This window comes from Amphimedon queenslandica, unplaced genomic scaffold, assembly GCF_000090795.2.
Source record: "Amphimedon queenslandica unplaced genomic scaffold, v1.1 AMPQUscaffold_13308, whole genome shotgun sequence".
Taxonomy (NCBI): Eukaryota; Metazoa; Porifera; class Demospongiae; order Haplosclerida; family Niphatidae; genus Amphimedon; species Amphimedon queenslandica.
The window spans coordinates 1-24,304 of NW_003546456.1; the positions used below are offsets into that span (position 1 = coordinate 1).

At 35.9% G+C, this 24,304-nt stretch overlaps 11 protein-coding genes across 13 annotated transcripts; 5 read left to right on the forward strand and 6 right to left on the reverse strand.

Moving 5' to 3' along the window:
• Positions 1 to 1,025: 1,025 nt before the first annotated feature.
• Positions 1,026 to 2,601, reverse strand: LOC100636499 (ras-related protein Rab-14-like). Its single transcript, XM_003387927.3, has 9 exons — positions 2,397 to 2,601; positions 2,162 to 2,215; positions 2,002 to 2,116; positions 1,823 to 1,952; positions 1,734 to 1,775; positions 1,642 to 1,687; positions 1,557 to 1,587; positions 1,430 to 1,498; positions 1,026 to 1,373 (listed from the first exon to the last, which is right to left on the reverse strand). The coding sequence occupies exons 1-9, from the start codon at positions 2,446 to 2,448 to the stop codon at positions 1,250 to 1,252; spliced, it is 663 nt and encodes a 220-aa protein (XP_003387975.1). The 5' UTR covers positions 2,449 to 2,601; the 3' UTR covers positions 1,026 to 1,249.
• Positions 2,602 to 2,613: 12 nt separating this feature from the next.
• On the forward strand, positions 2,614 to 6,458 carry LOC100637383 (EH domain-binding protein 1-like). The gene is made up of 17 exons (XM_019998701.1): positions 2,614 to 2,741; positions 2,788 to 2,845; positions 2,899 to 2,994; positions 3,035 to 3,088; positions 3,135 to 3,316; positions 3,531 to 3,629; positions 3,674 to 3,859; positions 3,914 to 3,962; positions 4,017 to 4,754; positions 4,814 to 4,864; positions 4,913 to 5,464; positions 5,508 to 5,549; positions 5,602 to 5,725; positions 5,770 to 5,866; positions 5,946 to 6,019; positions 6,064 to 6,175; positions 6,233 to 6,458. The coding sequence occupies exons 1-17, from the start codon at positions 2,638 to 2,640 to the stop codon at positions 6,348 to 6,350; spliced, it is 2,736 nt and encodes a 911-aa protein (XP_019854260.1). The 5' UTR covers positions 2,614 to 2,637; the 3' UTR covers positions 6,351 to 6,458.
• LOC105313411 (fluoride export protein 1-like) lies at positions 6,324 to 7,429 on the reverse strand. Its single transcript, XM_011406824.2, has one exon. The coding sequence runs from the start codon at positions 7,415 to 7,417 to the stop codon at positions 6,404 to 6,406; it is 1,014 nt and encodes a 337-aa protein (XP_011405126.1). The 5' UTR covers positions 7,418 to 7,429; the 3' UTR covers positions 6,324 to 6,403.
• A 38-nt stretch (positions 7,430 to 7,467) lies between these two features.
• LOC100636626 (SNARE-associated protein Snapin-like) lies at positions 7,468 to 8,173 on the reverse strand. The gene is made up of 4 exons (XM_003387928.3): positions 7,997 to 8,173; positions 7,889 to 7,935; positions 7,711 to 7,829; positions 7,468 to 7,661 (listed from the first exon to the last, which is right to left on the reverse strand). The coding sequence occupies exons 1-4, from the start codon at positions 8,137 to 8,139 to the stop codon at positions 7,584 to 7,586; spliced, it is 387 nt and encodes a 128-aa protein (XP_003387976.2). The 5' UTR covers positions 8,140 to 8,173; the 3' UTR covers positions 7,468 to 7,583.
• A 27-nt stretch (positions 8,174 to 8,200) lies between these two features.
• LOC100637511 (dnaJ homolog subfamily A member 1-like) lies at positions 8,201 to 10,487 on the forward strand. The gene is made up of 14 exons (XM_003387935.3): positions 8,201 to 8,293; positions 8,351 to 8,463; positions 8,555 to 8,666; positions 8,712 to 8,803; positions 8,855 to 8,950; positions 9,004 to 9,048; positions 9,105 to 9,192; positions 9,254 to 9,315; positions 9,369 to 9,431; positions 9,481 to 9,682; positions 9,760 to 9,842; positions 10,039 to 10,149; positions 10,201 to 10,257; positions 10,314 to 10,487. Exons 1-14 carry the CDS (start codon positions 8,260 to 8,262, stop codon positions 10,368 to 10,370), a joined length of 1,215 nt encoding a protein of 404 aa, XP_003387983.1. The 5' UTR covers positions 8,201 to 8,259; the 3' UTR covers positions 10,371 to 10,487.
• Positions 10,488 to 10,531: 44 nt separating this feature from the next.
• On the forward strand, positions 10,532 to 11,220 carry LOC105313412 (ribonuclease P protein subunit p20-like). The gene is made up of 5 exons (XM_011406825.2): positions 10,532 to 10,628; positions 10,736 to 10,841; positions 10,894 to 10,990; positions 11,039 to 11,089; positions 11,135 to 11,220. The coding sequence occupies exons 1-5, from the start codon at positions 10,598 to 10,600 to the stop codon at positions 11,207 to 11,209; spliced, it is 360 nt and encodes a 119-aa protein (XP_011405127.2). The 5' UTR covers positions 10,532 to 10,597; the 3' UTR covers positions 11,210 to 11,220.
• A 30-nt stretch (positions 11,221 to 11,250) lies between these two features.
• LOC105313409 (transmembrane protein 203-like) lies at positions 11,251 to 11,826 on the forward strand. The gene has a single exon (XM_011406817.2). The coding sequence runs from the start codon at positions 11,304 to 11,306 to the stop codon at positions 11,754 to 11,756; it is 453 nt and encodes a 150-aa protein (XP_011405119.1). The 5' UTR covers positions 11,251 to 11,303; the 3' UTR covers positions 11,757 to 11,826.
• A 1,336-nt stretch (positions 11,827 to 13,162) lies between these two features.
• Positions 13,163 to 14,759, reverse strand: LOC100637636 (PP2C-like domain-containing protein CG9801). Its single transcript, XM_019998705.1, has 2 exons — positions 14,650 to 14,759; positions 13,163 to 14,604 (listed from the first exon to the last, which is right to left on the reverse strand). Exons 1-2 carry the CDS (start codon positions 14,661 to 14,663, stop codon positions 13,227 to 13,229), a joined length of 1,392 nt encoding a protein of 463 aa, XP_019854264.1. The 5' UTR covers positions 14,664 to 14,759; the 3' UTR covers positions 13,163 to 13,226.
• Positions 14,760 to 14,815: 56 nt separating this feature from the next.
• On the reverse strand, positions 14,816 to 17,027 carry LOC100636751 (endophilin-B1-like). Of its 2 annotated transcripts, none has more exons than XM_019998706.1 (8): positions 16,867 to 17,027; positions 16,673 to 16,817; positions 16,474 to 16,602; positions 16,297 to 16,430; positions 16,086 to 16,166; positions 15,838 to 16,022; positions 15,650 to 15,794; positions 14,816 to 15,043 (listed from the first exon to the last, which is right to left on the reverse strand). In XM_019998706.1, the coding sequence occupies exons 1-8, from the start codon at positions 16,975 to 16,977 to the stop codon at positions 14,942 to 14,944; spliced, it is 1,032 nt and encodes a 343-aa protein (XP_019854265.1). In that variant the 5' UTR covers positions 16,978 to 17,027; the 3' UTR covers positions 14,816 to 14,941. The 2 variants fall into 2 exon arrangements, with proteins under 2 accessions (XP_019854265.1, XP_003387977.1); XM_003387929.3 differs by having other exon boundaries at positions 16,077 to 16,166.
• On the reverse strand, positions 17,001 to 18,309 carry LOC100636877 (uncharacterized). Its single transcript, XM_003387930.3, has 9 exons — positions 18,166 to 18,309; positions 18,034 to 18,120; positions 17,902 to 17,989; positions 17,717 to 17,852; positions 17,495 to 17,632; positions 17,406 to 17,443; positions 17,285 to 17,340; positions 17,186 to 17,236; positions 17,001 to 17,130 (listed from the first exon to the last, which is right to left on the reverse strand). The coding sequence occupies exons 1-9, from the start codon at positions 18,280 to 18,282 to the stop codon at positions 17,083 to 17,085; spliced, it is 759 nt and encodes a 252-aa protein (XP_003387978.2). The 5' UTR covers positions 18,283 to 18,309; the 3' UTR covers positions 17,001 to 17,082.
• Positions 18,310 to 18,352: 43 nt separating this feature from the next.
• LOC100637760 (sodium/hydrogen exchanger 3-like) lies at positions 18,353 to 23,904 on the forward strand. 2 transcript variants are annotated; one of them, XM_019998703.1, is made up of 22 exons: positions 18,353 to 18,647; positions 18,691 to 18,742; positions 18,787 to 18,828; positions 18,878 to 18,967; positions 19,009 to 19,090; positions 19,142 to 19,169; positions 19,218 to 19,324; positions 19,374 to 19,449; positions 19,494 to 19,582; positions 19,629 to 19,740; positions 20,339 to 20,420; positions 20,465 to 20,560; positions 20,610 to 20,734; positions 20,793 to 20,866; positions 20,912 to 21,067; positions 21,122 to 21,211; positions 21,260 to 21,325; positions 21,370 to 21,476; positions 22,140 to 22,182; positions 22,662 to 22,686; positions 23,335 to 23,417; positions 23,473 to 23,904. In XM_019998703.1, exons 1-22 carry the CDS (start codon positions 18,437 to 18,439, stop codon positions 23,800 to 23,802), a joined length of 2,166 nt encoding a protein of 721 aa, XP_019854262.1. In that variant the 5' UTR covers positions 18,353 to 18,436; the 3' UTR covers positions 23,803 to 23,904. The 2 variants fall into 2 exon arrangements, with proteins under 2 accessions (XP_019854262.1, XP_019854261.1); XM_019998702.1 differs by having other exon boundaries at positions 19,142 to 19,324.
• Positions 23,905 to 24,304: the final 400 nt, after the last annotated feature.

Here is a 24,304-nt window from a genome sequence, read left to right on the forward strand (position 1 = left end):
CTCCCCTTCTCTCTATCTCTCTTTTAAGTTTATAATACAATATTCAACGTCTTTTAATCCCGATCATGTGAGAGGGAAGGGGAGGGTTTTGCCTAGGAGTGTGGGCGAGGGAGTCCTCCTTTTGGGTCGGATGGTGGCTTCCAGCATCTCATGCTAGAACCCTCTCTTCTTCTCTTTCTCTCTTTTCCTTTTTGTGTAGTATGGACTCTAAGCAGAAGAAAGGATCAGACCTTTTCTTTTTCTTTTTTTTGTCTCAATCCTTTAACTACTTAAAACCAATCAAACACTACATAATTGCTACTATCATATGCACATTGTGTAGTACATTATGGTATCAAGTGTGTGCTTTTGTTGTTATATTAAGGTTGTAGAGTTACAATATATAGACAATGGTCACATGCAATAGAGGTAACATATGGTACGGTATGTAATGGTCACATGCAGTTACCATTATCATATGGTATCAGTGGCGTAGCCAGAGTAGGGCACAGTGGGGCACATGCCCTACCAGTCTATGCTTGTATCCTACCAACTGTCATAGTGTTCTGACTGTTCTCTTGTCTATAAATTGTATGTGAAGTTCACTTGTCCATAGTGTGCCCTACCACCATCATAACCCTGGCTACATCACTGAATGGTATAGTATCTAAGTATTAAGAACATTAATATGGTCATATATTTAGGATATCTCAGGTTATAAGTTAATGTAGGCGATGGTAATGGTATATATGGTGGTAGCAATGTGCTCAGTAAAGCTAATGTAGGCATATTTACATTGTAAAGGTCAGAGGTTATAAGATATTATAGGTAATGCTATGAATGTACTTGTATAACAAGGTTAATATAGTATAGGTACACCATAGACCTTGCACACTGCCAAGTAGCCAGAAGTAGGTGGTAATGTGACCACACAATATGTAAGACACACCTCAATTTAGACAATCCCTTTGAAGTCCACACCACAGTGGGTTATGAATTGGTTTACAAGGTCTGTGCAATTTGCTGCTGGATCAAACTCTAAAGTCACATTAACCACATCCATTCATCACAAAATCTTTCCAACAGCAGCAGTATCCAATGTTACTACTATTCATTCATAAACACACATACAGTCAGTCATTAATTTAATTCATAAAAATTAATAAAAGAAAATTAACTACGCAAAAGAAGAACAATAGTACAGCACAAAATGATAATAATTATAATTAAAAGAAAGAGAAGGAATGAGTGTCACACTTAAATATATATTTCAACAGCAACCCTTCCCTCCACTTTGTTGACTGGACTGATTGCCAGTTGGTTTTCTATCTCCACTACCGCCACTAGCTGAAGGCTTAAGTTGTACTCCAGTATCTGCAGCATTTAAATCAACACTAACAAATAATAATAATAATAATAATAATTGTGTTACATTAATAATAGGAACTACTTTCCATCCTGTATATTCTGATATATCTTCTTTGCAGTTTCAATAAACACATCTTCAACATTGTCTCCACTAAATAAATAATAACACAGACATTAATAACTATTATTATTACTAGTGTAATTATTACGTTTTAGCACTTGCTTCAAGGAAAAGTAACCCTATGTTTAAAACCAGGTGGCATTTTAATGAACAGTCTTAATATATCAACTAACCATTTTCATCTGCAAACGTTTTAGCTTCTTCATAAGTTACATCCCGCTGCATGGTATGATAATAAAAGTGATAGCTAATAAAAGTGAAATACCTGTCCGTCAAGATCTGATTTATTACCAATAAGAAATATAACCTACAGTATGATAATGCACTACTGACACTAATTATACATTCTCATACAGTGTTTGGATTAGTGAGGTTCCTGGCATCAGTTAGCCAGCTACTTAAATGATTGTAAGTGCTTCTTCTTGTTATGTCATACACCATTAAAGCACCAGCTGCTCCTCTGTAATAGCTCCTAGTAACAGCTCTACCAAACAACAACAACAATAACAACAACACTGGTTCGGTGGTTATACCTAAATCTTTCTTGTCCAGCTGTATCCCATATTTGTAGCTTTATTTTCTGACCAGACACTTCCACTATTCTAGTACCAAACTCGACTCCAATAGTGTGAGGACAATCCGCCATAACTGAATCACACACAACATTAACTATCATCATCAATCATTTCTTACATTTCTTTTCAGTAAATTGATGTAATAAACATGATTTACCTACTCCCATATCACCTATACAAAATTACAAATACAATTGACCACACCCAGTTTACATACAATGACACACCCACTGGTGTACACTATTAATAATACTGCCCCAGGAGGTACCCAATGGAGGGAGGGGGAGTATTTAATAACCACTGGTTGGTTATAAAGAGAAGGGCCTCTCCTCCAACCTCAGCCCTGGGCTAACCTATGATGATGTACTTGAATATGTAAGAATAGTTGTATGGTCCTGAAGCCATTGCCTCTCTAATGACAGGATCCTCGTATAACAGGAGCACAGCGATCAGTATTCAAATACCCTCTTCTTTTCTCAACAGTCACTGTGCTGTATTATCCAAAGGAACTGCTAAAGGCTGGGCTCTCCCTTATTTTTACAGGATCACGTGATCTATTGATCGAATCACGTGATCTAGACCACTCCCTTTAAAATGGCTGCCTTAAGGAAAGCTAAAAGAATAGGGAAAAGAGCCTCCAAGTTTCAGTACTGTGTGACCTACCAATCAGTAATGATAGAATGTACTAACGATAAGTGGTAGGTCCTGTTACTTGTATTTATTTATTCATTTATTATTAATTAGGACACCTCACATGATCAGTATTGCTTTTCATAGAAGAGGTAGAAGAATTCTCTCTAAAGTACCGGCTGTTCCTTCTCAAAACTGAAAATAATCCATTCTTATGTTTATTAGATATTGCCATGGTTGCCATCTCCTGATAATAAGTTACGTGGTGTTGCTGTATGGCCCGAACCTGAAGCCATTGAAGCCCCAATCACTCTTTATAAAGTATCTAATGCTTAGGATTATTTTATTTTATAGTTTTTAGGGTCAAAAAGATAAGTCTTATGAAACAAAGGAATGGGAATTCTCAGTTATAAATGTAGATAACAATAGCAATGATGTAGTTATTGTTTGTTTGTGTGTAGGTTGACAGGCATGGTCACAGAAAGGTCCTGGCCAGTGTCCCCATTAATGTGGTCCAATATGCATCAGCCCTTCCTTTCGATCAGGAGGTTAAACTGCTACTCAAGTCTGTGTCTGTCAAAGTAAAGAAAGTTCATTTGGAAATGTCAATTTCATCAGTTTTACTTAAAGAAGGCAAAGCAACGTAATTACAATATACTATTATTAATATTTAGCATCATACTACTGTATTATTAGTATCATACTATTATAAGTATCGTACTATTATTAGCATCACACTATTATTAGTATCATACTATTATTAGCATCATACTATTATTAGTATCATACTATTATTAGCATCACACTATTATTAGTATCATACTATTATTAGCATCATACTATTATTATTCATCTAGTGACGATGACATGATCAGTATTGCCAGTATGATGAGTGTGTCTAATTTATCAACAATCGGTAATCTTGAAGATGAAGATGAATTCACAATTACTAGATTGTATGTTACTTAGTGAATCGATTATTTATCAGGTTTATTGATAGTGGGACTGGTCGCTCTATATCTCCAGTAACCAGTAATGATCCAATTCCTTCACTGGAAGAGCTCCTTGAATGGTCACAAAATGTCACTAAAGGTTATAGCAATGTTGATATCTCTAACATGACCACTTCATGGAAGAATGGACTTGCTTTCTGTGCAATTATACATCACTACAGACCTGATTTAATGTATGCTCTGATTATCATTGTTATTGTTAATATTATCCACTTATTATTATTTAGTGAATTTTATCAGTTAACTCCAAACAGCATCAAAGAGAACAACAGATTAGTAAGTTATAATTCCTCTGTAGTACACTAATATAATGTTCTCATTGATCTACAGGCATTCACCATAGCCAGTGAATTGGGTATATTCTGTCCACTTACTCCTAACATGATGCTACTTACTGATGTCCCTGATAAGCTAGCAGTCTCTTCTTTTGTGTATCAAATGTACAATTACTTCACTAGGCATGTGCATTCTGCTGTATTTAAGCCACACCTACCTCGTCAATCTCCCTCTCCTGTCTCTCCTAGTTTGTTTGATATCTCAAAGTTTGAGGAATTGTCTTTAAGCATCTCTTCAATCTCTCCATCCTCGAAGACCACCACCGCTAATCCATACTCTAAGTATTCGCATCAGACTACTGATCAACCCACACCTCCTGTGTCTACTGTGACCACACCTCCTGTGTCTACTGTGGCCACACCTCCTATGTCTACTGTGACCACACCTCCTGTGTCTACTGTGACCACACCTCCTGTGTCTACTGTGACCACACCTCCTGTGTCTACTGTGACCATACCTCCTGTGTCTACTGTGACCACACCTCCTGTGTCTACAGTGGCCACACCTTCTACGTCTTCTGTGGCCACACCTCTTGATACTTGTTCAGCCACATCTGGAAATGATCATAAGGAGAATAGTGTAACCACTCTTGATATACATGTAGATATGACTGAACCCTCCACTAGTGAAGAATCTGATATTGTTTCACTAGAGTCTAAGCCACACCCACAGGAACAAGATCGTCCTTCACGTTCATCACTGGCTGCAATCAAACCAATGGAAGGAAAACCAGTTAGTGTAACTTATTTATTATTATTATTATTATTATTATTATTATTATTATTAATTAGGATAAGAGCAGAAGAGCAAGTCTTCCTGCTATATCTCCTACAGAAGATAAAGTATTTAATTATTTTTTTGTTTCTTTATTTGTTTATTTTGTATAATAGAGCGAGTTATATCGTAAACAAGCTCAGGCTATGATGAAAAGAGTTGGTATTCAGAAGCCAACAACTTTTGATGCTTTGTCCGAATCAACAAAACGAAAACTAGAAAAAGCTCGTCAAAAATCTCACGGGTCTTTGACACCTAGTAACCTGTCTCCTAGCAACCTACGTCCTAGCAACCAGCCTCCTAGTAACAGCAGCAGAGTTCTATCCAGCTGTAAGTCTGATTCCAAACTACTGACAGTAGAACTAGCAAAAGAGAATGAAGACACTGAGCAATCAGGAGAGGTTGGAACAGGAGAGGTTGGAACAGGAGATGTTGGAACAGGAGAGGTCGAGACAGGAGAGGTTATAGTGAAGCAGAAACAAGAGAGACTTAAATTATTAGCTCCTTCAAGTAAACCATCACGAGCAGCTAAAATAATGTCATTACAACCACCAACTAACACTGATACTAACACTGATACTAACACTGATACTAACCCTGATACTAACACTGATTTTGCAGAATCAACTGATTCAACTGATGTACAGAAACCTCTCAATGACACTGATGTAAGTGATCAATATTATTATTAATTAGTTGAATGAATTGTAGAGTGTATCTGCTTGGAAAAACCACGAAAGAGACCTCAATAAAGTATAATAACTAATAATAATAATAATAACTAAAATTGTTGCTATATTGACAGGATATACTGCAAAGTCAAAGTGATTATGTGAAGACTGAACTGATTCTACTTCAGGGCCAACTGCAGCCATTACAAGAGAGGAGCACTACCATTGAGACTGAGATTAGGGAGGCCATGAGTAGAGGTTAATAACTATTAATAACCATTGATAACTATTCATAACTGCAGGTGATGATAAAAAAGAGGAGCTCCTTACTGTTGAATATTTTAAAGTGTTAAACGAAAAGAATTCATTAATTAAGAAACAAATTGAACTGAATCTATTGTAAGTATTTTAAGTAACCACACACACACACAAACTGGCTAAGATACTTGATACATGGCTCTTTATATTGTACTACTAGAGAGAAAGAAGAGGATTTAGAAAAACGTCAGTTCTTTATAAATAGAGAATTACGACCACTAGCTGCAATGACAGGTTTGCCACACCCACCAATTAATTAATTAATATTTATTTATTAGATGAAGAGAAGACTAAAGAACAAAAAGAAAGAGAAGAGGAATTGATTAAAGAATTAGTTGAATTAATTAATGAACGAGATTGGCTTGATCAACGACTCACTAACACTACACAGTTAGTTTGTTGGTGTGGTGACTTTGTAGGTGTGGTCATTATTAATGTGTTTTTTAGACCAATCAGTGTGGAATGCACTAATGAAAAAGAAATTGAGTCAACAAAAAGACGATCATCATTATCAAAGAAACTGTCTTTAGAGAGAAGAGACAACAAAGAATGTGCTATATCCTAATTATTAATAATAACAACTGATTATTGTAAGATATTTGTACAGTTATTTGTCCATTAATAAACAACTGAATAAATAATGAATATTGTAATGTAAGTTATTTGTACTGTAGTCAGTGATATTAGTACATATATTGATGACATTTTGAATGAGAGTTTGGTTATTTGACTGATGAATGTTGAAACTGTTGTCAAGCAGCCACAGAAACCAGTAATGACTCCATTTATTAACTGAACTACAGTTGGATTGTTGACGTGTAACCTGGCAACCATACAACCTGCTAATATCAGTGATCCAGTGTAATTAGATATCAATGTTCCCATTGGAAAATCGTTTTTAAGAAAGTTAACATCAAAATAAGCTAATCGCCACCTCAAATAAGTGCCAATTGGACCAAATAAAAGTGAAAAAAGAATATAATAATTATCAGTAATTAAACAGACAATAATGATGATTGTTGTACTTATTATGTACAACAACACTGAGCTAACATATCCAGTGACATAATAGCTACTGGTAATTACAGGTGCTTTGAATACCCGTCCCATATTGCTACCAAATATAAATGATGACAAAGGTAGACCAATACCTATAAATAGTATCATGAGACCTGACACTCCACCTTTAACGTAGTCTGGTCTATTTATAGTAACAAGAGTAGACTCGTTCAACTGGAGCAGCACCAATGCTGACTCAGCATTCCATGTTGAAAATGTGGTGAGTGAGCCACACAGTCCTGTGGCCAGTGAAGTGTACAATACATTATTAATGTTACTTTTATTGATGACTAGATACCCAATGACTCCAGTACCTATAACTTGAGCCCAGAGAGATGTAAACTGATCGATATTATCAAATAATGATAAATATATTGAGGTATATATCCTTGTGATGACACCAAGATAAGACCCAATTGATAAACACACTATCATTAGGAAATGATGAAGGTACTTGTAACAATTACCATCTCTTGGCTTGTCATCAGCTGTAACATCAAGAACGGTATCACTGGAATCAGAACTGTCTGGTAATTCTGTTGCACCATAAGAATCACTTATAATGGACGACATCTCTCTCTCTCTTTCGCTCTCTGTCTGTCTCTCTTTTATAGGTTATTATACACTAGCAGTGAGAACCAGCTGTTCAGACTGTCTAATAATTGTAACATTATTAAATATTTATCACTCACACACACTATTACTAGTACACACACACACACCAGGAGTCATTCATTAATTATTGACAAGCTTCAATGGCGGATCTCTGTCGCAGTGTCTCTTTTGTAATGTTCTTCTGCAGTTTATCCATTCTCTCCTGTAACAACACATGGACACTTGAAATTATTGGGGGACCACTGGCTTACATGAACATTCTGTAGTATGTCATTCACTAGTAGTATCCTCCTCTTTGAAATGGCGAGTTTCTTAATATAAGTATCTAAATCAATAGGAACTCTCTGCTTGTCAGATAATTGACGTAATTCTATATATAAATATTAATAATAACTTGATGATAATAATAATATTCAATTAATAGTCTACCTTGAGCAAGCTTATCAATTTGCCCTTTCAATTCATTTTGGCTGTCTCTGCCGGCGGATTATTCAATTAATAATTATATAATTTTTATTGAATAATGACAATCCTTACCTCACTTGTCCCACTTTAGTATCAATTTGTTTCACTGCTGGTCCTAGGACTCCTAACAGTCCAATGCTCAATACATTCTCCTCCTCTTCAGTGGAAGCCATTTCAGGACCACTCACACTCTCCTCCTCCAAACTGGAAGCCATAATTGAAAAGAAAGTAGGTGTGGTAATAGTTGACCACACCCATAATACTGTCAGGTGGTTGGCTTTCTTGGTACTAGGTTGACGTCCCTTTCTCTCTCTTTAGTTACTGTACCCTAGAGGATGAGTAAAAGTGTTAAAGAAACCAAGTTTTATGGTAAGACAAGTAGCTCCTCCTATTATATACTCTATTTATTGATATTGGTACGTAAAGACCTGCTGGGTGTTGAACCAAATGCTACAGAATCAGAACTAAAGAAAGCTTATAGGAGATCAGCTCTTAAATATCATCCAGACAAAAACCCAGGACCAGAAAATGAAGAAAAAGTATGTAAGAGTACATGTACAGTATAGCCTCTCTTAATGGACACTCTCTATAGCGTACACCTCCATCAGTCATTATTATTTATTTATTTAGTTCAAGGAGATAGCTCATGCTTATGAAGTTTTGAATGATCCAAAGACGAGAGAGTTGTATGACAAAGGAGGAGAAGAAGCATTGAAAGAAGGAGGAGGAGGAGGGAGTTCTGGTTAGTATACTGAGTTATACTAGAAAATACTGAGTTTTATTACAGCAATGGATATATTTGATCTTGTGTTTGGTATGGGAGGACGAGGAAGGAGGAACAGGGAAAAGAAAACTAGAGACATGATTCATCAGTTACATGTAAGGATTAATTAATCAATTAATATTAATGATGGTAGCTAATAATGATAGGTGAGACTTGAGGAATTTTACAACGGGAGTGTAAGGAAGTTAGCAATACAGAGACACATCATATGCAGTGACTGTGGAGGGAAAGGAGGAAAAGAGGTGACAAGTTACATGTACATTAGTATTACTATATCAATTTGTATTCATTTTAGGGAGCAGTAAGAACTTGTGTCTCATGTGATGGTCAGGGACAACAAGTACATTATTAATTATTAATTATTATTGATTATTATTAATTATTATTGATTATTAGCTTTCAATGCAACAAATAGCTCCAGGTTTTGTGACAAGGCAGATTGTTCCTTGTCGGGCCTGTAAAGGAAGAGGAGAGATAATTAATGGTATAATGATTATAATTAATGGTATAATGATTATATTATTTATTTATTTATTTGTTTATAGAAAAGGATAAATGTAAAACTTGTCGTGGTGAGAAAGTTGTTAATGACAAAAAAATATTAGAAGTAATGAATAATTAATGAGTAATAATAATAATGAGTGGTCCTGGTCACTACAGGTCCATATTGATAAAGGGATGAAGGATGGGGACCAGATACCATTCAGGGGAGAGGCAGCTCAAGTAATTAATCAATTAAATACTAATTAATATTCATAGTTTGTTACCATAGCAACCTGGTTACGAAACAGGAGATGTAGTGATAGTTTTAGAGGAGATAGATCACGAGTTGTTCAAAAGAAAGGAGACTGACCTTTACATGAATATGACCATTAACCTCTCTGAAGCACTGACTGGGTTTAAGAAAACCATCAAAATGTTGGACGACAGACAAATAGTGATACAAACTCACCCTGGAGAAGTATTGAAGCACGGTACTTGATAATAGGCAAAATTATTGTTTATTATTATTATTATTATTATTATTATTATTATTATTATTATTTATTAGATGATGTTAAAGTTGTTCTTAATGAGGGTATGCCTCAGTACAGAAACCCGTTCAATAAAGGACGTCTCATCATACGCTTTAATGTGAGTACATTGTAACTAGTTTCATTATACATACATTGTAACATCTATTCATGTACTTATGTTGTGCAGAAAGTTTAAGATTCTGATCAAGTTTGGAATTTTCACAAACTTTTAAAGATCAGGCCAACGACCATGGACTATTCTTTTTCTTAGCTTTTGTCTCTCACTTTCTCTATGTTCTTTCACTTTCAATTAGGTTCGTTTTCCTCCTAATAATTTCCTAACTCGTGACGGTATGTCTAAATTAAGGGAACTGTTACCTCAAGATAGTGAAGAGATGATTACGTCTCATGATGACTATGAAGAAGTATTATTATTATTTATTAATTAATGGGTTAATTAACTGATGTTATTATAGGTACAATTGGAAGACATTGATCCTGAGGCTGAACTGCACAGAAGGAAGTATATGATGGTATGTATTGGGTCTACTGGGATATTGGAACCTATCGTTTGTTTGTTTGCTTGTAGGACGATCATGATGGACCTATGGGCGGAGCCAGGACTGTCAGTTGTCAAACACAATGACACTTTAATTAATTACTATCAATTATTATTATTATTATTATTATTATTATTATTATTAATTATTATTGAGTTTTAAAACTGTGCATGTTTAGTGAAAACCTTTGCCTAAAACTGTCACCTAATACAGAATATTTAGCAACAAACTGCATCTAAAAATATGTGAAAAGAACAAGTCAGTAAAAGTCACTTGCATTTGCAATATCCGGAGTTATACTGGCAATGAATGAATGATGTCAAGAAAAGGATCATCAGTTAAAAGTAAGACAAAGTTTTACTCTTTTACTGCAAAGATACTGCAGTCTCCTGTACTATAATATTAATTAGTGCAATATCCTCTTTAACTTTAATACTAATTTAATGAATAGGATCAAATGTTAAACAGTTGAGGCAACGTATTAATGATATTTATGTTACAAGTACAAGTGACTTTGGAGCACAACTGGCCACTGCTAAGAGACTCATTGAACAAGGGTAGGCCATTACATTGCATTAATGAGGAAGATTAATATTAATTGATGATTAGTTCTTATCAGTGTAATGTGTATGGCATTGGTTCTGCTATCAATAAATCAATCAATTTATCATTGCAATTGAAGGAATCTTGTACAAGTTCTATTGAAGTTAGTTACACAGTCCTAGCATTATATAACTGTCAGTAATTTTTTTAGTTTTTCGTTGATAGTTTTACTATAAACATTGACCAGTTACAATTTCTTGAGGTATATGTGTCTCCTAATTTTATAACTATTAATATTTATCATTAGTTAGCGTTACCTGAACCTGGTGGTGCAAGAGGAAGATATCTTTCAGTATTGCATATTACTTTATGGAAAATTTAACAAAAATAAAATCAATTAACTAATAATAATTACAAGTGGGTGTAGCCTAACCAAGCCACACCTACCCTGCTGCTGACTGTTCATTTAATACAAGATGGTGTTGTTATCCTATAAAGAATCAGTAGTTTGGTTAGGAATTGGACCTTTTGAGGCTTTCCTCCATTCATCTGGTGGCCTGGTGTTCTTATTACTACTAACTCTACGGGTTGAGTCAGTTATCCTCCTCTCCTGGTCCGCTATATTCATTCCTTTGTATGTCTCTCTGGCCCTTGACTCTTACTACAGTCTCTGTCAGGCTACAAGGATAATATCATATGTTGTACAGAACAAGAGGAATATATTGTTTACAGTTATACACCTTTTCCTGTTGCTCTGGCGTATTGGTCTCTTACTCTACATTGAGGTCATCATTCCTCGTGTCCTGGAAGACTCAATACCATCAACTTCTCTCATTCCACCGTTTCTGTTTGCTATATCGTATCTAACACTTCGTCTGTTCCCTGTCCTGAGGCTAGTCAAGAGCAGTGACCCTGACTATGATGACTGATAATTTATAATGTGTCCCTTTATATTTTTATTTTTAATATAAACTTATTGATAGATCTTCATTCATTGCATTTTTCTGGGTGTGGTTTTCTTTGCAGTTGCTTGGGTGTGGCTGGTCTTGCAAACAAAAGCTAAGGGTGTGGCTGCCTCTTTTGGTGGAGCTGGTTCTGGAGTATGTCCAAGCTTTCCTCAAGTACTGGAGACATTCTTGAGGCAATCACTGAAGAGGAGGAGCAGGAGGGATCAAGACAACTGAGCTCAATATTTTTTGATAGTAAAGTGTTTAGGAGTGCCTTGAGCAAGAGTGTCACTTCTGTTGCTGTAGCTGATAAATTCTCCAGTTCAGTCCAGACCATTAAAGGATTGGATGGGCCAATGTCGATAGCATTGATGAGTAATGGCCATATTGCAGTCACTGAATGGAGAGGAAATTCAGTATCAGTTCTTCGGAAGGAAGGATTCCGATTGCTGACATTTGGTAGGCGACAGTTGTCAAGAGAGAGTATCATATACAACATGCTGTCAGGAGTGCCTACTAAAAATAGAGAGAGACATGGCGACAGTTTTGGAGAGTTGCATGAGCCAACAGGAATAGCAGCAACAAGAACAAATCAACTGATAGTCTGTGATACCAACAATCACCGATTGCAGCTATTCTCAAGGACTGGTACACCTTTAACAACAGTTACTGGCTCTGACGTAGAGTTCAAGCTACCATATGACATTTGCATTGATTCCAGTGACAGGGTGTATGTATCTGATTCAGGAAATCATCAGATCCACTGCTTAACTGATAACTTTATGTTATCTCATAAAATTGGACAAAAAGGGTGTGCCCCAGGCCAGTTTGAGTGTCCACTCGGGATCGCAATTGATAAAGAAGGTTTTCTGTTTGTTTGCGACCGGGATAACTCACGTGTACAGAAAATGACAACTTACGGGAACATGGTTGCTGAATTTAAACATGAGCATTACCATTACCCAGTGAAGGTAGCAGTGGATGCAAGCAGTATAGTGTATGTTGCGTACTGCTATATTCCTGAGGTGGTCATGTTTGATGGACAAACAACAGAATTTATTGGAAGCTTCAGTCGGCACGGGGACAAAGAGCTAGTGAGACCGAGAGGAATAATAGTTGATGACACAGGACAAGTTTATGTTTGTGACACTTCAAGCAATGAAATTTTAATATTCTAATGTCATTTATTAGTTGTTTACTGTAGTTGAACACTGTAGGTATTTTAATTATATTCATTAGTACTACTGACATCACTGACACTCGCCTGCACTCTACACATCACCACATAACAGACAACACTTCCCTTTGACCCATAACCTGGTCCTTTAAAGTCCATGCAGGATAAAGGAGGAAACCACCCACAAACACCACACACTCACTACACAAGATAAGAGTAGTCCTGATAATAAAGTATTTTTAAAATTAAAAACATGCAAAAACAAACTTCATTAGTTAATGTGTACCAATACAATAAGATACAATTGTTGCATGGTCTAGTTTACTTTTGTGGCTTTGCAATTCGCTAGCAAACTCAGGATCAGCTCTTCTTCTTCGAGACACATTAATGTCTTTCTCAAGACAATCGCTTTTAAAGATTCTCTTCTTTTCAGTCGCTTCGTAAACAAAGTTGATGATTGCAGAAGAAACGGTTTGAGCTGTCATGTTGCCACAAAGATTGGCCTGATGCTGATGAAGGAATTTCATCATTTCCGGAAGGGATTCACAACATTTCTTAAGCTCTATCAACTGAGTGTCCTCTTCAGCATAAACTGATGAAGGAGGATGAGCTGATGATATGCTTCTGTGAAGATCAACGTCACAAGGAGGCCATGGCCTCTCTGTGGTATGAGGGTTGCTGGGAGATGGACAGCAGGTTTGTCTATTCAGTACTGGACTCGAGGAACCTTCATTTGGACCAGGGACAGGGCTGGCGTTTGGTGGTGTGAATGAAACTCCTGAATCACAATCAAGAGCTCTTTCATCATGAACTGCTTGCACCACACCAGGAGCAAAGTTATCATATACCCCATCAGTCATTAGCAGTACAATATCACCAGGATAGACTGGAGAATAGGACATACTGAAATTATCCAAATCTGGTAAAGTACCAATAGCGGGACCTAGAGCACCTCCTGAGAGCTGGACAACTCTATTACCATCCTTTGAATGACAATCAACTGTAGCTTCATGCAACTGGTAGGTGTGTGGACAATATACAAATACTGGACTATCTCCTACACTAGCAACAAAGAGCCCCCATTGATTTGATGGAGCGCTCAGCTCACAAGCAACAGCAATGCTGAGTGTAGTGAGAGTTCCTCCATGAGAGAGGATGGATTTATGAGCAATGTCCATTGATTCATGCAGTAGCTTGTTGAGTGTGGCAGATGTTGGTTTCTTAACAGAGAGTTTATGGAGGTTATCAGTAATGTGTGCTATTGCTCCATTGACTGCACAGCGAGCAGCTAAACGAGCCTTCTTTCCCCAGCCTGATCCATCAGCAATTGCCATTATTGCATTATTCTCCCTGACCACAACTCCAAATACGTCAGCCACTGGCCCCCCAACCTGCCTATTGCAACGTTTATCAGTTTCATACAAAGAGACTGAGAGACCATAAGCATAGTCTGAGGGATTGTTCCAATCATTGACACCAGCAACACACTGATCACTGGTTGAGATCTCAGTGTCAGTATCAAGTACTCTTAGTCCAGTGTTGGGTCCTGTGTAGGCAGCCAGTGGAGGCTCCTTCTTGAAAGAGGCTAGTTGTATTGCTTCAGGTACATCTCTTGTACTTTTGCCAGATATAAACTGCTTCTCTACCTGTGGCCTAATAACAACATTAATAGCAATCCACTTTAAAGTAGCTATATACCTTCTCTTAAACATAATTGCTTCTTTCTCCAGTAACTTTCTAACTTCAGTCAGTTGAACTAGTTGGATCTGTAGTAAATAGTCGGTAACAGTCTCTTTTTAAAGTATGGATTCAACCACACCCAAACTTACACATCAGTGACATCACACTCCACTTTGAGCAAATGAACGGTTGTCATGTGTGCCTTACATCACATAATTAAATTCATAATTCACACACAAACTCACTATAAAATTCAAAGTATTTTCACTCAAAATGGCAAGCTCATTATTAATTATAATTTTTATAAAAATCAAATTAGTTCAAGATAAGCAGCAGGGACCTTCCCAATGGTGTCACCAACTTGAGCTAAATAATAATCACCATCATCTTTCAATGGATACACTGTGATAACCTAAAAAACAGCAATGAGGACAGAATAACTCAATTTTATTACATTCCCTTGGGTACTTTTCAGAATTTTGGCAATTTCTTAAATGGCCGTGACTTCAAAATCTGAAGTCGGAATCAGCTCAAACTTTCTACACAGCAAAAGGACATCAATATGTATCGGAAAATGTAATAAAAATTTGGGGTGATTTTTCAGCCATTTTTTGAAAAAAACCATGGACTATAGCCTTGGGTATTTTTCAGATTTTTGACGCTTTCTTAAAATGGCTGTAACTTGAAAAATTGAAGTCGGAATCGACTCAAACTTGCTACACAGCATAAGGGCATCAATATGTATCAGAAAATGTCACAAAAATTTGGGGTGATTTTTTGGCCATTTTTTGGAAAAAACCATGGACTATAGCCTTGGGTATTTTTCAGATTTTTGATGTTTCCTTAAAATGGCCGTAACTTGAAAAATTGAAGTTGGAATTGCCTCAAACCAAAAAATGGCTCCAAAGTCAAAATTAATTTTTTTACAAATATTTTGAGTTGCCCTCAAATCAGGTCAATTAAAGACTATGCACTATAGTCCAGGGGTTAAAATTACCAAATTTTAAGTGAGTTGTACCTGATCAATAAGTAATGACAAGTGATTGTCAGTTTCCTCTGATTCATAATCATAAAGGACTCTAGCCTTCTTTGCCTCACTTTTATCAACATCATAATGAGAGAGAATATCCTCATTATCACTACTGGTAACGACAGGAGGGGACCTAAAATCAATAAATAATGAATTAATCTATTAATCTTAATTACATTTCAGTCCCAATGTCATCCAGGTAGGTCATACAGTCGGTATAATACGACTTCAAAGTTGATATGTACCCCTTGATGTGGCCCATGTTGTTGACATGAGTCTGCACTATCCGTTCCATACTCCCACGAACTTTCTCCATTTTACTATCATAATCGGCTTGAATGGACCTCAGGTTGGATTCAGCCTGTTTTTAAATAATAGAATTAATAATTAATATTGTGCATCTTTTCTTGGTCACTTGTGATACTTTGTCTCCTTGAGCTTTCTTAGCCTGCGCCTTAGCAGCATCAAGATCCAATCGTAACACAACCAGGTTTCTCTTTTCTCTCTAAATGACAATAAATAAATAATAATAATAATAATGATAATAATAATAATAATAATAATAATAATAATAATAATGATAATAATAATAATAATAATAATAATAATAATAATAATAATGATGATTTATTTACTAAAAGTGTCTTTAAATCCACTTCAAGGAAAGCCTTCAGTGGTGTCAGTACATCAGTCTTTATTGTGTTCTGATAGCGTCTTTCGGCTAATCCAATCTTACTCTCCACCTCCCCACACCTCACCAGGTACCCTCCTATTAATAATGTAAGCCACACCCACCACTCCAACACTCATACCATATTGTGTTTCTGGTCCAAACTCATTTCCGGCTCTAGAAAGCTCCACCCCCAACAGCTCATGTCCTGTTGATCGGTGAGGTTGAACTCGGTCCAGTTTACTGTACACTGCCTCCTCCAGTCGTATATCTATAGGGGGTGTGGTCATTAATTAGGGGTGTGGTTATTGTTAATTAGGTGGGTGTGTCATTATTATTACTTGGGTTAGGTTGAATCATTGATTCTAGTGTGTCAATGATTCGTTCTGTGTTTAATTTGATCTGATCAATTTTCACACTTAAGCTCTCGAACTGATCATCATAACTAGTGACACTCTCGGCTCTTCCTAACTTCTCAACAGTGAACTAACAAAGGAGCAATTAATGAAGATACTGATACTAATGATCCAGTTACTTGTTTGGCTCTTGTTATTGAAGTTGATGCAAACTTCACAAAAGCGCTAAACTTCTCATTCAGTACCTCACCAGGTGGCTGCCTTTCTTCTCCTCCAGAAGAATCCGCCATTTTGTTCCAATTATTAACAGTTATTAATAGTTATTAATAGTTATTAACAAAACATGAGGTCACAATAATAGCAATTAAAAATCAATTTTTTGTATTTTGATTGTTTTAAGTTTGAGCTTGTGCTTGTTCTTCAAGAGACCAATCAAATTTAAACTATAAATTAAATTAATAAAATAATTATTAATTAATTAATAATGATGACAAATACTTTTGTTTCAATGTCATCCAAAGACAGATACTTCAAATTAGCTGACAGAAACTAAATAAATAAATAATTAAAATACATCATTATACATTTTCACAATACCTCACTAGCACGTGAGCTGTTGTCTTCGTTAACTTTGAAAGAAAGTCCATCCACAGCTGCTTACAGTAACATTCAGTATACATGTAATTACAGTTCATTGACTAGTAATGGTTGTGCTTACCTGAACGAGCTTTTCTAGAAACTTGTCTCTCATAGGTCCTAAATTAATGAGAATAGAAGATACATTGCATCAATCAATCAGTTACTGACGGATAGTTAGCTCCTTTGTTATCCTGTGGCTGTACTATACCAGCTCCTGACCTGGGTCTGTTAGTAACTGGAGGAGGAGGACCTTCTCTTCTAGCTAGCTTTGTTACTTGGAAACAAACACTGAACCCATTGATCTCACTAAACATAATAATAATAATAATGTGTTACTATTAATATCACTGTTACTATTAATATCACTGTTACTATTAATAGATGACGTACGGTAGTCTCTTGTATCCAGGAGGTACTTGGTCCTTCCTTGATCCTGATAGTACTAATATGTCAGTGACACCTTCAGCTGCTTCTTCTTGTGGTGTCAGTTTAATGGCAATCAGTTTAGAACCAAATGACTTACTAACTGTATATATACAGTTTATTGTATTTCTACCATTCATTCATTAAGTTACCATCATCGTGTGTTTCAGGTAATCCCCTGTATCCAACTGGTGGCTGGTTATTTGACAACACCTTAATATCACTCACAACAACCCTACCCTGTAAACAACAACAATAAACAAACAAAAATAGGAACAACTCACCCATCTTTGGTTGGGTATTTCCCGGCAGTAGGCAATGTATCTCTTGGTGAAGCTCAGTCTCCCTCCTTCAGCCAATGGCGGCTCAATCTGTCAACGGATAGAACAAGAGTATGGCTACAGGGTAGTCCTTACTGCTATGTACTTATCAGGAGCTTTCTCTTTCTTTGAGAGTAGGACAATGTCTGATATCACTAGATCCATTTTCCCCTCAACAAGGTTAAAATCATCGGAGTCGGACACCTCCTCCATTCTGTTTATAGTGGGTGTAGTGTTTTACTGGGCATTACGGATAGTATACTAAAACCACGTGTCCTTGCACCAGTCTACATCACGTGATCTGTAGGTGTGGCTGCCTGCAGCAGTTAACTTAATTTTGGCAGGGTCGATTGATTGCTGTAGTACAATGAAGTTACTTTTATTGATTGCTATATTGTTCTCTGTTGGTTGTAGAGGAGCAGAAGCTGCTGAAGGAGCAGTAGAGGAAGCAGTCCCGGCCCATTGTCACTCTGAAACTGTTAACAGCAATGTAAGACTGGCCACTCTCAAGATTGAGGAGGTTAAACTCCCTTTAATCTTCTCCAGTTTCATAATCATTGTCATACTAGCTAAGATAGGTAAGAGGTGTCACTAAAATATTATATTCATTGTGGATTATAGGATGGCATTATCCATGGATGCATGTGATATCGTCCAATATACCAGAGTCATGGTAAGGAGGTGTGGCCTGGTTATTATTATTATTATTATACGTAGTATGTTGATTGTACTTGGAACTCACATTGGTGGTATACTAGTGTAAGTTAATTAATGGATTGATTAGTTAATTCAATTATTATATTCTTAGTGCTTCCTTCAGATTGGATGAGTGCACTCCAAATGATAATCTTCCTTTCAGATTCACTCCCCAGCTGTTCTTTGTGTTTCTATTGCCGCCGTAAGAACAGCTCGTACTGTATCTGACTGCTCTTTATTTAGGATAATATTTGCATCAGGATATTTCCTTGACAACAGAGCATTCTTTGAAAATATAATCTCAATTCTCATGTATGCGGTTATTGTAAGTGTAATGGTATCATCATCATCATTTGTAACTTACCATTATCATTAGGGAACAGTTTGGAATGCATTTGCTCTTGGTAATTATTATAATAGATTATTATTAATAATATTGTTACTGTTAATAGGGTTTACCTTATATGGTTTGTCTGTGGCTGGTCTGATGGACTCTCATCTGTCCATTCCTTCTGCTCTTTTGTTTGGTACGATATGTGCTGCTGTAGACCCAGTCGCTGTGAGTATTAATTAGTGGGTGTGGTCTCATACTAACCATGCCCATTTAGGTACTAGCTGTCTTTGATGAGATACACGTTAACAAGTTATTGCATATACTAGTTTTTGGAGAGTCACTTTTAAACGGTATTATTATTTTTTTAATTTTTATTATTTTTTTATTTCTGTAGATGCTGTTACTATTGTGTTATTCCAAGTTCTTGGAGCTTTTGCTAATATTGAATTTGATCATGAGACTACTCATAATATTGGAGTTGATGTAATGCTGAGTCCATTCTCTTCTTGTTCTTTATTCTTGTCTCTAGGTTGCTGTTGGGTTTGCTCAGTTTTTTGTTGTTGTTATTGCCAGTATAATAATCGGATTCATTTTTGGAATAATAACATGCTTATTGACAAGATTGACCCATCACGTTCATGGTAATTATAACACAGGAAATATTAATTCTGCATACATATTGATGTCCTTATGCTGTGTAGAAAGTTTGAGCCGATTCTGACTTCAATTTTTTAAGTTACAGTCATTTTAAAAAATGAGCCAAAATCTGAAAAATACCCAAGGCTATAGTCCATGGTTTTTTTCAAAAAATGGCCAAAAAATCACCCCAAATTTTTACTACATTTTCTGATACATAATGATGTCCTTATGCTGTTTAGCAATTTTGAGCTGATTCCGACTTTAATTTTTGGAGTTACGGCAGTTTAAGAAAATGCCAAAAATCTGAAAAATACCCAAGGCTATAGTCCATGGTTTTTTCCAAAAAATGGCTCCAAAATCACCCCAAATTTTTTTACATTTTCTGATACATATTGATGTCCTTATGCTGTTTAGCAAGTTTGAGCTGATTCCGACTTCAATTTTTCGAGTTACGGCCATTTTAAGAAAATGCCAAAATTCTGAAAAATACCCAAGGCTATAGTCCATGGTTTTTTCCAAAAAATGGCTCCGAAATCACCCCAAATTTTTATTACATTTTCTAATACATATACATGCCCTTATGCTGTCTTTTCCTGTTAGTTCTTGAGCCAGTGTTCCTGTTCGTTTTGGGTTATTTGTCATATTTATGCGCTGACCTTTTTGCCTTCTCTGGTATAATAAGGTATTAATTATTAATTAATTAATTAATTAATTAATTAATAATAGTTTGATTGTATTTGCAATAATGGTCAAGCACTACGTCCCTCCAAACTTGTCATTCAAGTCAAACATCACTTTTAAGTATTTCCTGAAAATGATAAAGTAAACATTAACGAATGTATTAATTAATTTAATTAATTGACTAATTTAGTGTGTTGGCGGAGATGGTCATATTCCTTTATCTTGGTATCGCTCTTTATGATGATCATTTCCACAGTTGGGACACTGGTCTTGTCCTCTGGACCATTGTACTGACATTAATATTCAGACCTATTGGTAGGCCACACCTACTCAATATAACCACACCCGCTTATTAAAACCACACCCACTTTAGGTACGTTTGTCTTAACTCTGCTCCTTAATAGGCTCCGCTTTCATAAAATCACACTCAAGGACACCTTTATAATGGTTAGCTAATGAAGCAATCTGATTGGTCAGTTATGTGTTATAAAGTCCTTCAGTGGCCTAAGAGGAGCTGTTGCCTTTTCTCTGGCGTTGACACGATTGTTTGAAGAGGGTCAGTCTTCCCTTCCTGAGGGGGAGAGGACTCTGAGGAAGCGAATGGTCACTGCAGTCACTGCCCTCCTCCTCTTTACTGTCTTTGTACAGGTAATTAATATTCATAGTTATTGACCACACCCACTAACCATATCTACCTCCTAGGGCACCACCATAAAGCCACTAGTGAGAATGATTAAAGTTAAGATTGAGAATGTCCATCAAGTGTCACTGAACGAAGTCATTCATAATGATGTAATTAATATTCATAGTTAATTAATCGATATTAATTAATTACCATAGACAATGGAGCACATTAATTCTGGTATGCAGGATATTGCTGGTACCTTTGGATTCAACAGATTAGTGGTACCTACACATACCATATATACCCTATTGATCTCTATTTAAAGGAAATCCTACAGTTTCTTGATGTTAAATATTTCCGGAAACTATTTGAGAGATTTCCTGAGGCCAAAGATCGAGATATAATTAACAAATTTAAGAAATTGCAGTTTAAGTAAGTACAAGTATATTCGTGTATCAAGATAATGAGATTAGAGCTGGTATGAGTGATCACTACGACCTAGCAGTATTAGCTGCATGTACACTGCTACTACTCAGTATAGAGGTAGGACAGAGTGTGGCAGACTGTATTCTAATGGAGTGTTGCTTGTATTAATCACTCTATAGGACAGAGTGTGGTAGGTTACTCGTAGTAAACATCACATTCCAACAATCTCTCGTGTTACACTTTATATGTCCACCTGCAATATTTCTCGTGGTTGTTTTCAACAAATATTAATTTTCAATATTATTATAATATTTTTAATATTATCACTATTGTTAGTTTTGTGTAATGAGCTTATTCTGAACCAGCTGCCTTTGATTGTATTCGAATATCAAATGATATACTCAAGCAACTTTTAGAAACCGATTCCCATCTGTCCTTGGATTATTTAGTGAATGTACCTCCAGACATAAAGTGATATTAAGATATTGTTGTATTTGCTTGTGGATAGTGGTGTACCTCAGCTACATTTTTGGGAGAGATTCATCATCCACACAATGAGATTCAATTTAATCCTATAGTATCTCTAATTAATGCACACACTTGTCGCATTAGTATTGACATGCTTTGTTGATGTAGTTTCAATTATTTTTAATTGTTTTTAATTAATAGAGAATCAACTCAAGAAGTGGAATCTCATCACTGCAATACAGAAGTAAATGCTACCAAGACAATACATAATATTGTAGTTATAGTACATGTATTAATAATTGGAGTACATGTAGAGTGTAAGTGGAGGAGTGTGTGGTGTTTGTGTGTTTGTTTCTGTGTCTTCATTTCTCAGTTATGTACATATTGTCAGCTATTGCATACTATTAGTATATCATTAGTATATTATTAGTATATTATATTACATGTCTATGTCATCCAATACCTGTCATTACTACCAAAGGAAATGACTCCAAAAGTGATTTACTGATAATTGTCCTTTATGTAGAGCTACAGGTATTTCCTGTGGTTTTGGTTCTATTGGTTTGATGTGGCCATATTGTGTAGGATTACTTACAAAGAGTACCTTTTACTATAAACACAGCCAACTGAGTAGGAGAGAGAGAAAGGGAGACTAGTATATCTTCATCTGTCACTTGTTTATTTTTATATAATTCATATCCTTTTTTTTCCAATCTACTCTAGACTCATGAAGAACACAGACTATTGAGTGAGTTGCTATACAGTAATTTTTATCTTTATTTAAATATTATTAATTTTATTTATTTTGCGGTTTAGTTAAGAATGCCAATAGGTGTGTACTATAATCATATTCATATTCTTGTGGTCACGGCGAGCAATTATTAAAATATTTAATCCTTCAATAAACAGTCCTTATTTGTCGCTGGATTATTGATGCACTTTGTTTACTATTTGCTGTATACCCATCCAGTTCTTGTTTCATTTGAGTAGCTGTTATTCTATATTAGCCAGTGGTGGAGAGAGAGAGAGAGGGATATTGTTATTAAAAACAGGTTGTGTACGTCTGGGCATGCACCAATCTCCTTCTACCCTTACCCCCACACACACTCAAGGACACACACAGACAGACTCATTATAACCGACTGTCTTCATTTTAATGTGATTATTATAAACCAGTAAACAATGGCCCTCCCTTTCTCTCTCTCTTTCTCACTATGTGTTACATGTTTAGATGTATGTACGTTAGTTGCCATGGTAACAGTAGAGGAGGGCACATGTGTCTCGCATTATGTCCATAAAAGGGAATATAGTAGCAAAAAAATTATCTTAGACTGTCTGCCGATTGTTATTCAACAATACAAATATTTTAATAATCGTCATTATTATTATTTTTAAGATGATGAAGTTTGTGAAGCAGCTAAAAGTTGTGAAGATGCTGTTCCTATTCTTGATGAGATTTTGAAAGCAAATCGATTTAACGTGTGTTAATTAATAATTTATTATTATTATTATTATTATTATTAATCATCATTAGCCTCATGAAGATCATTACAATCATGTTATAATTCATGATGAAAATGATGAAATTGATCATCATCTTCAGAAAGTTAAACTTCGCAAGAGACTACAGGTGAGGAAGGGAAGGAGATCTACTTTCCAGAGACGTCATACGACTCCATCATTTCCTACGATTCCCACTAGCAGTAGGACTGGTCTGGTAGCTTCTCCTCTTGAGGCCATTGAGGAGACAGACAGTGGAAGGGACAGGCTAGTCAGCTTGTCTGCCGTTATTGGTCAAACAGATGAACCAATGATTGATCCTCACTCTGTCCCTCAAGCTTCCTCTAATGATACTCCTTTGTAACTTTGTAACTATACATGAACCGTTTTTATAACATAATGATGATTTATCTTTCATAGTTTTGGTCATTCTGTCATTGTAGTTTGTATATCAATGGATTACTTTAGAATCTAATACCTATCCTCTATACAGAGGTGTCCTCATTTCAGAGGTACTTTTGTATTGATGCATCATAAAGGTATTCTTATACTCAGTGAGTGAGCGTGTGTGAAGGTTCATCAATCAACACTAGCCCAGACACTAGTGTATCTATAGCAGTGATCAGCAGATTAGAGTGAAGTGTTTATGAGTTAGTCTATTTTACACTGATTTATACAAACTTGTTAATTGACTACATCAATAAGACTGTTGTCACTGGATATACCACTGGGACTCTATTCACTGAAGACTGTCTGGACGTAATTATATTTGAATATTTAAAAATTATATCAAAAAAGTGAAATTATAATTTTAAAAGTGATTAACTGTACTTTATGTAAAGTGAATGTTGTCTATTGATTGCTAT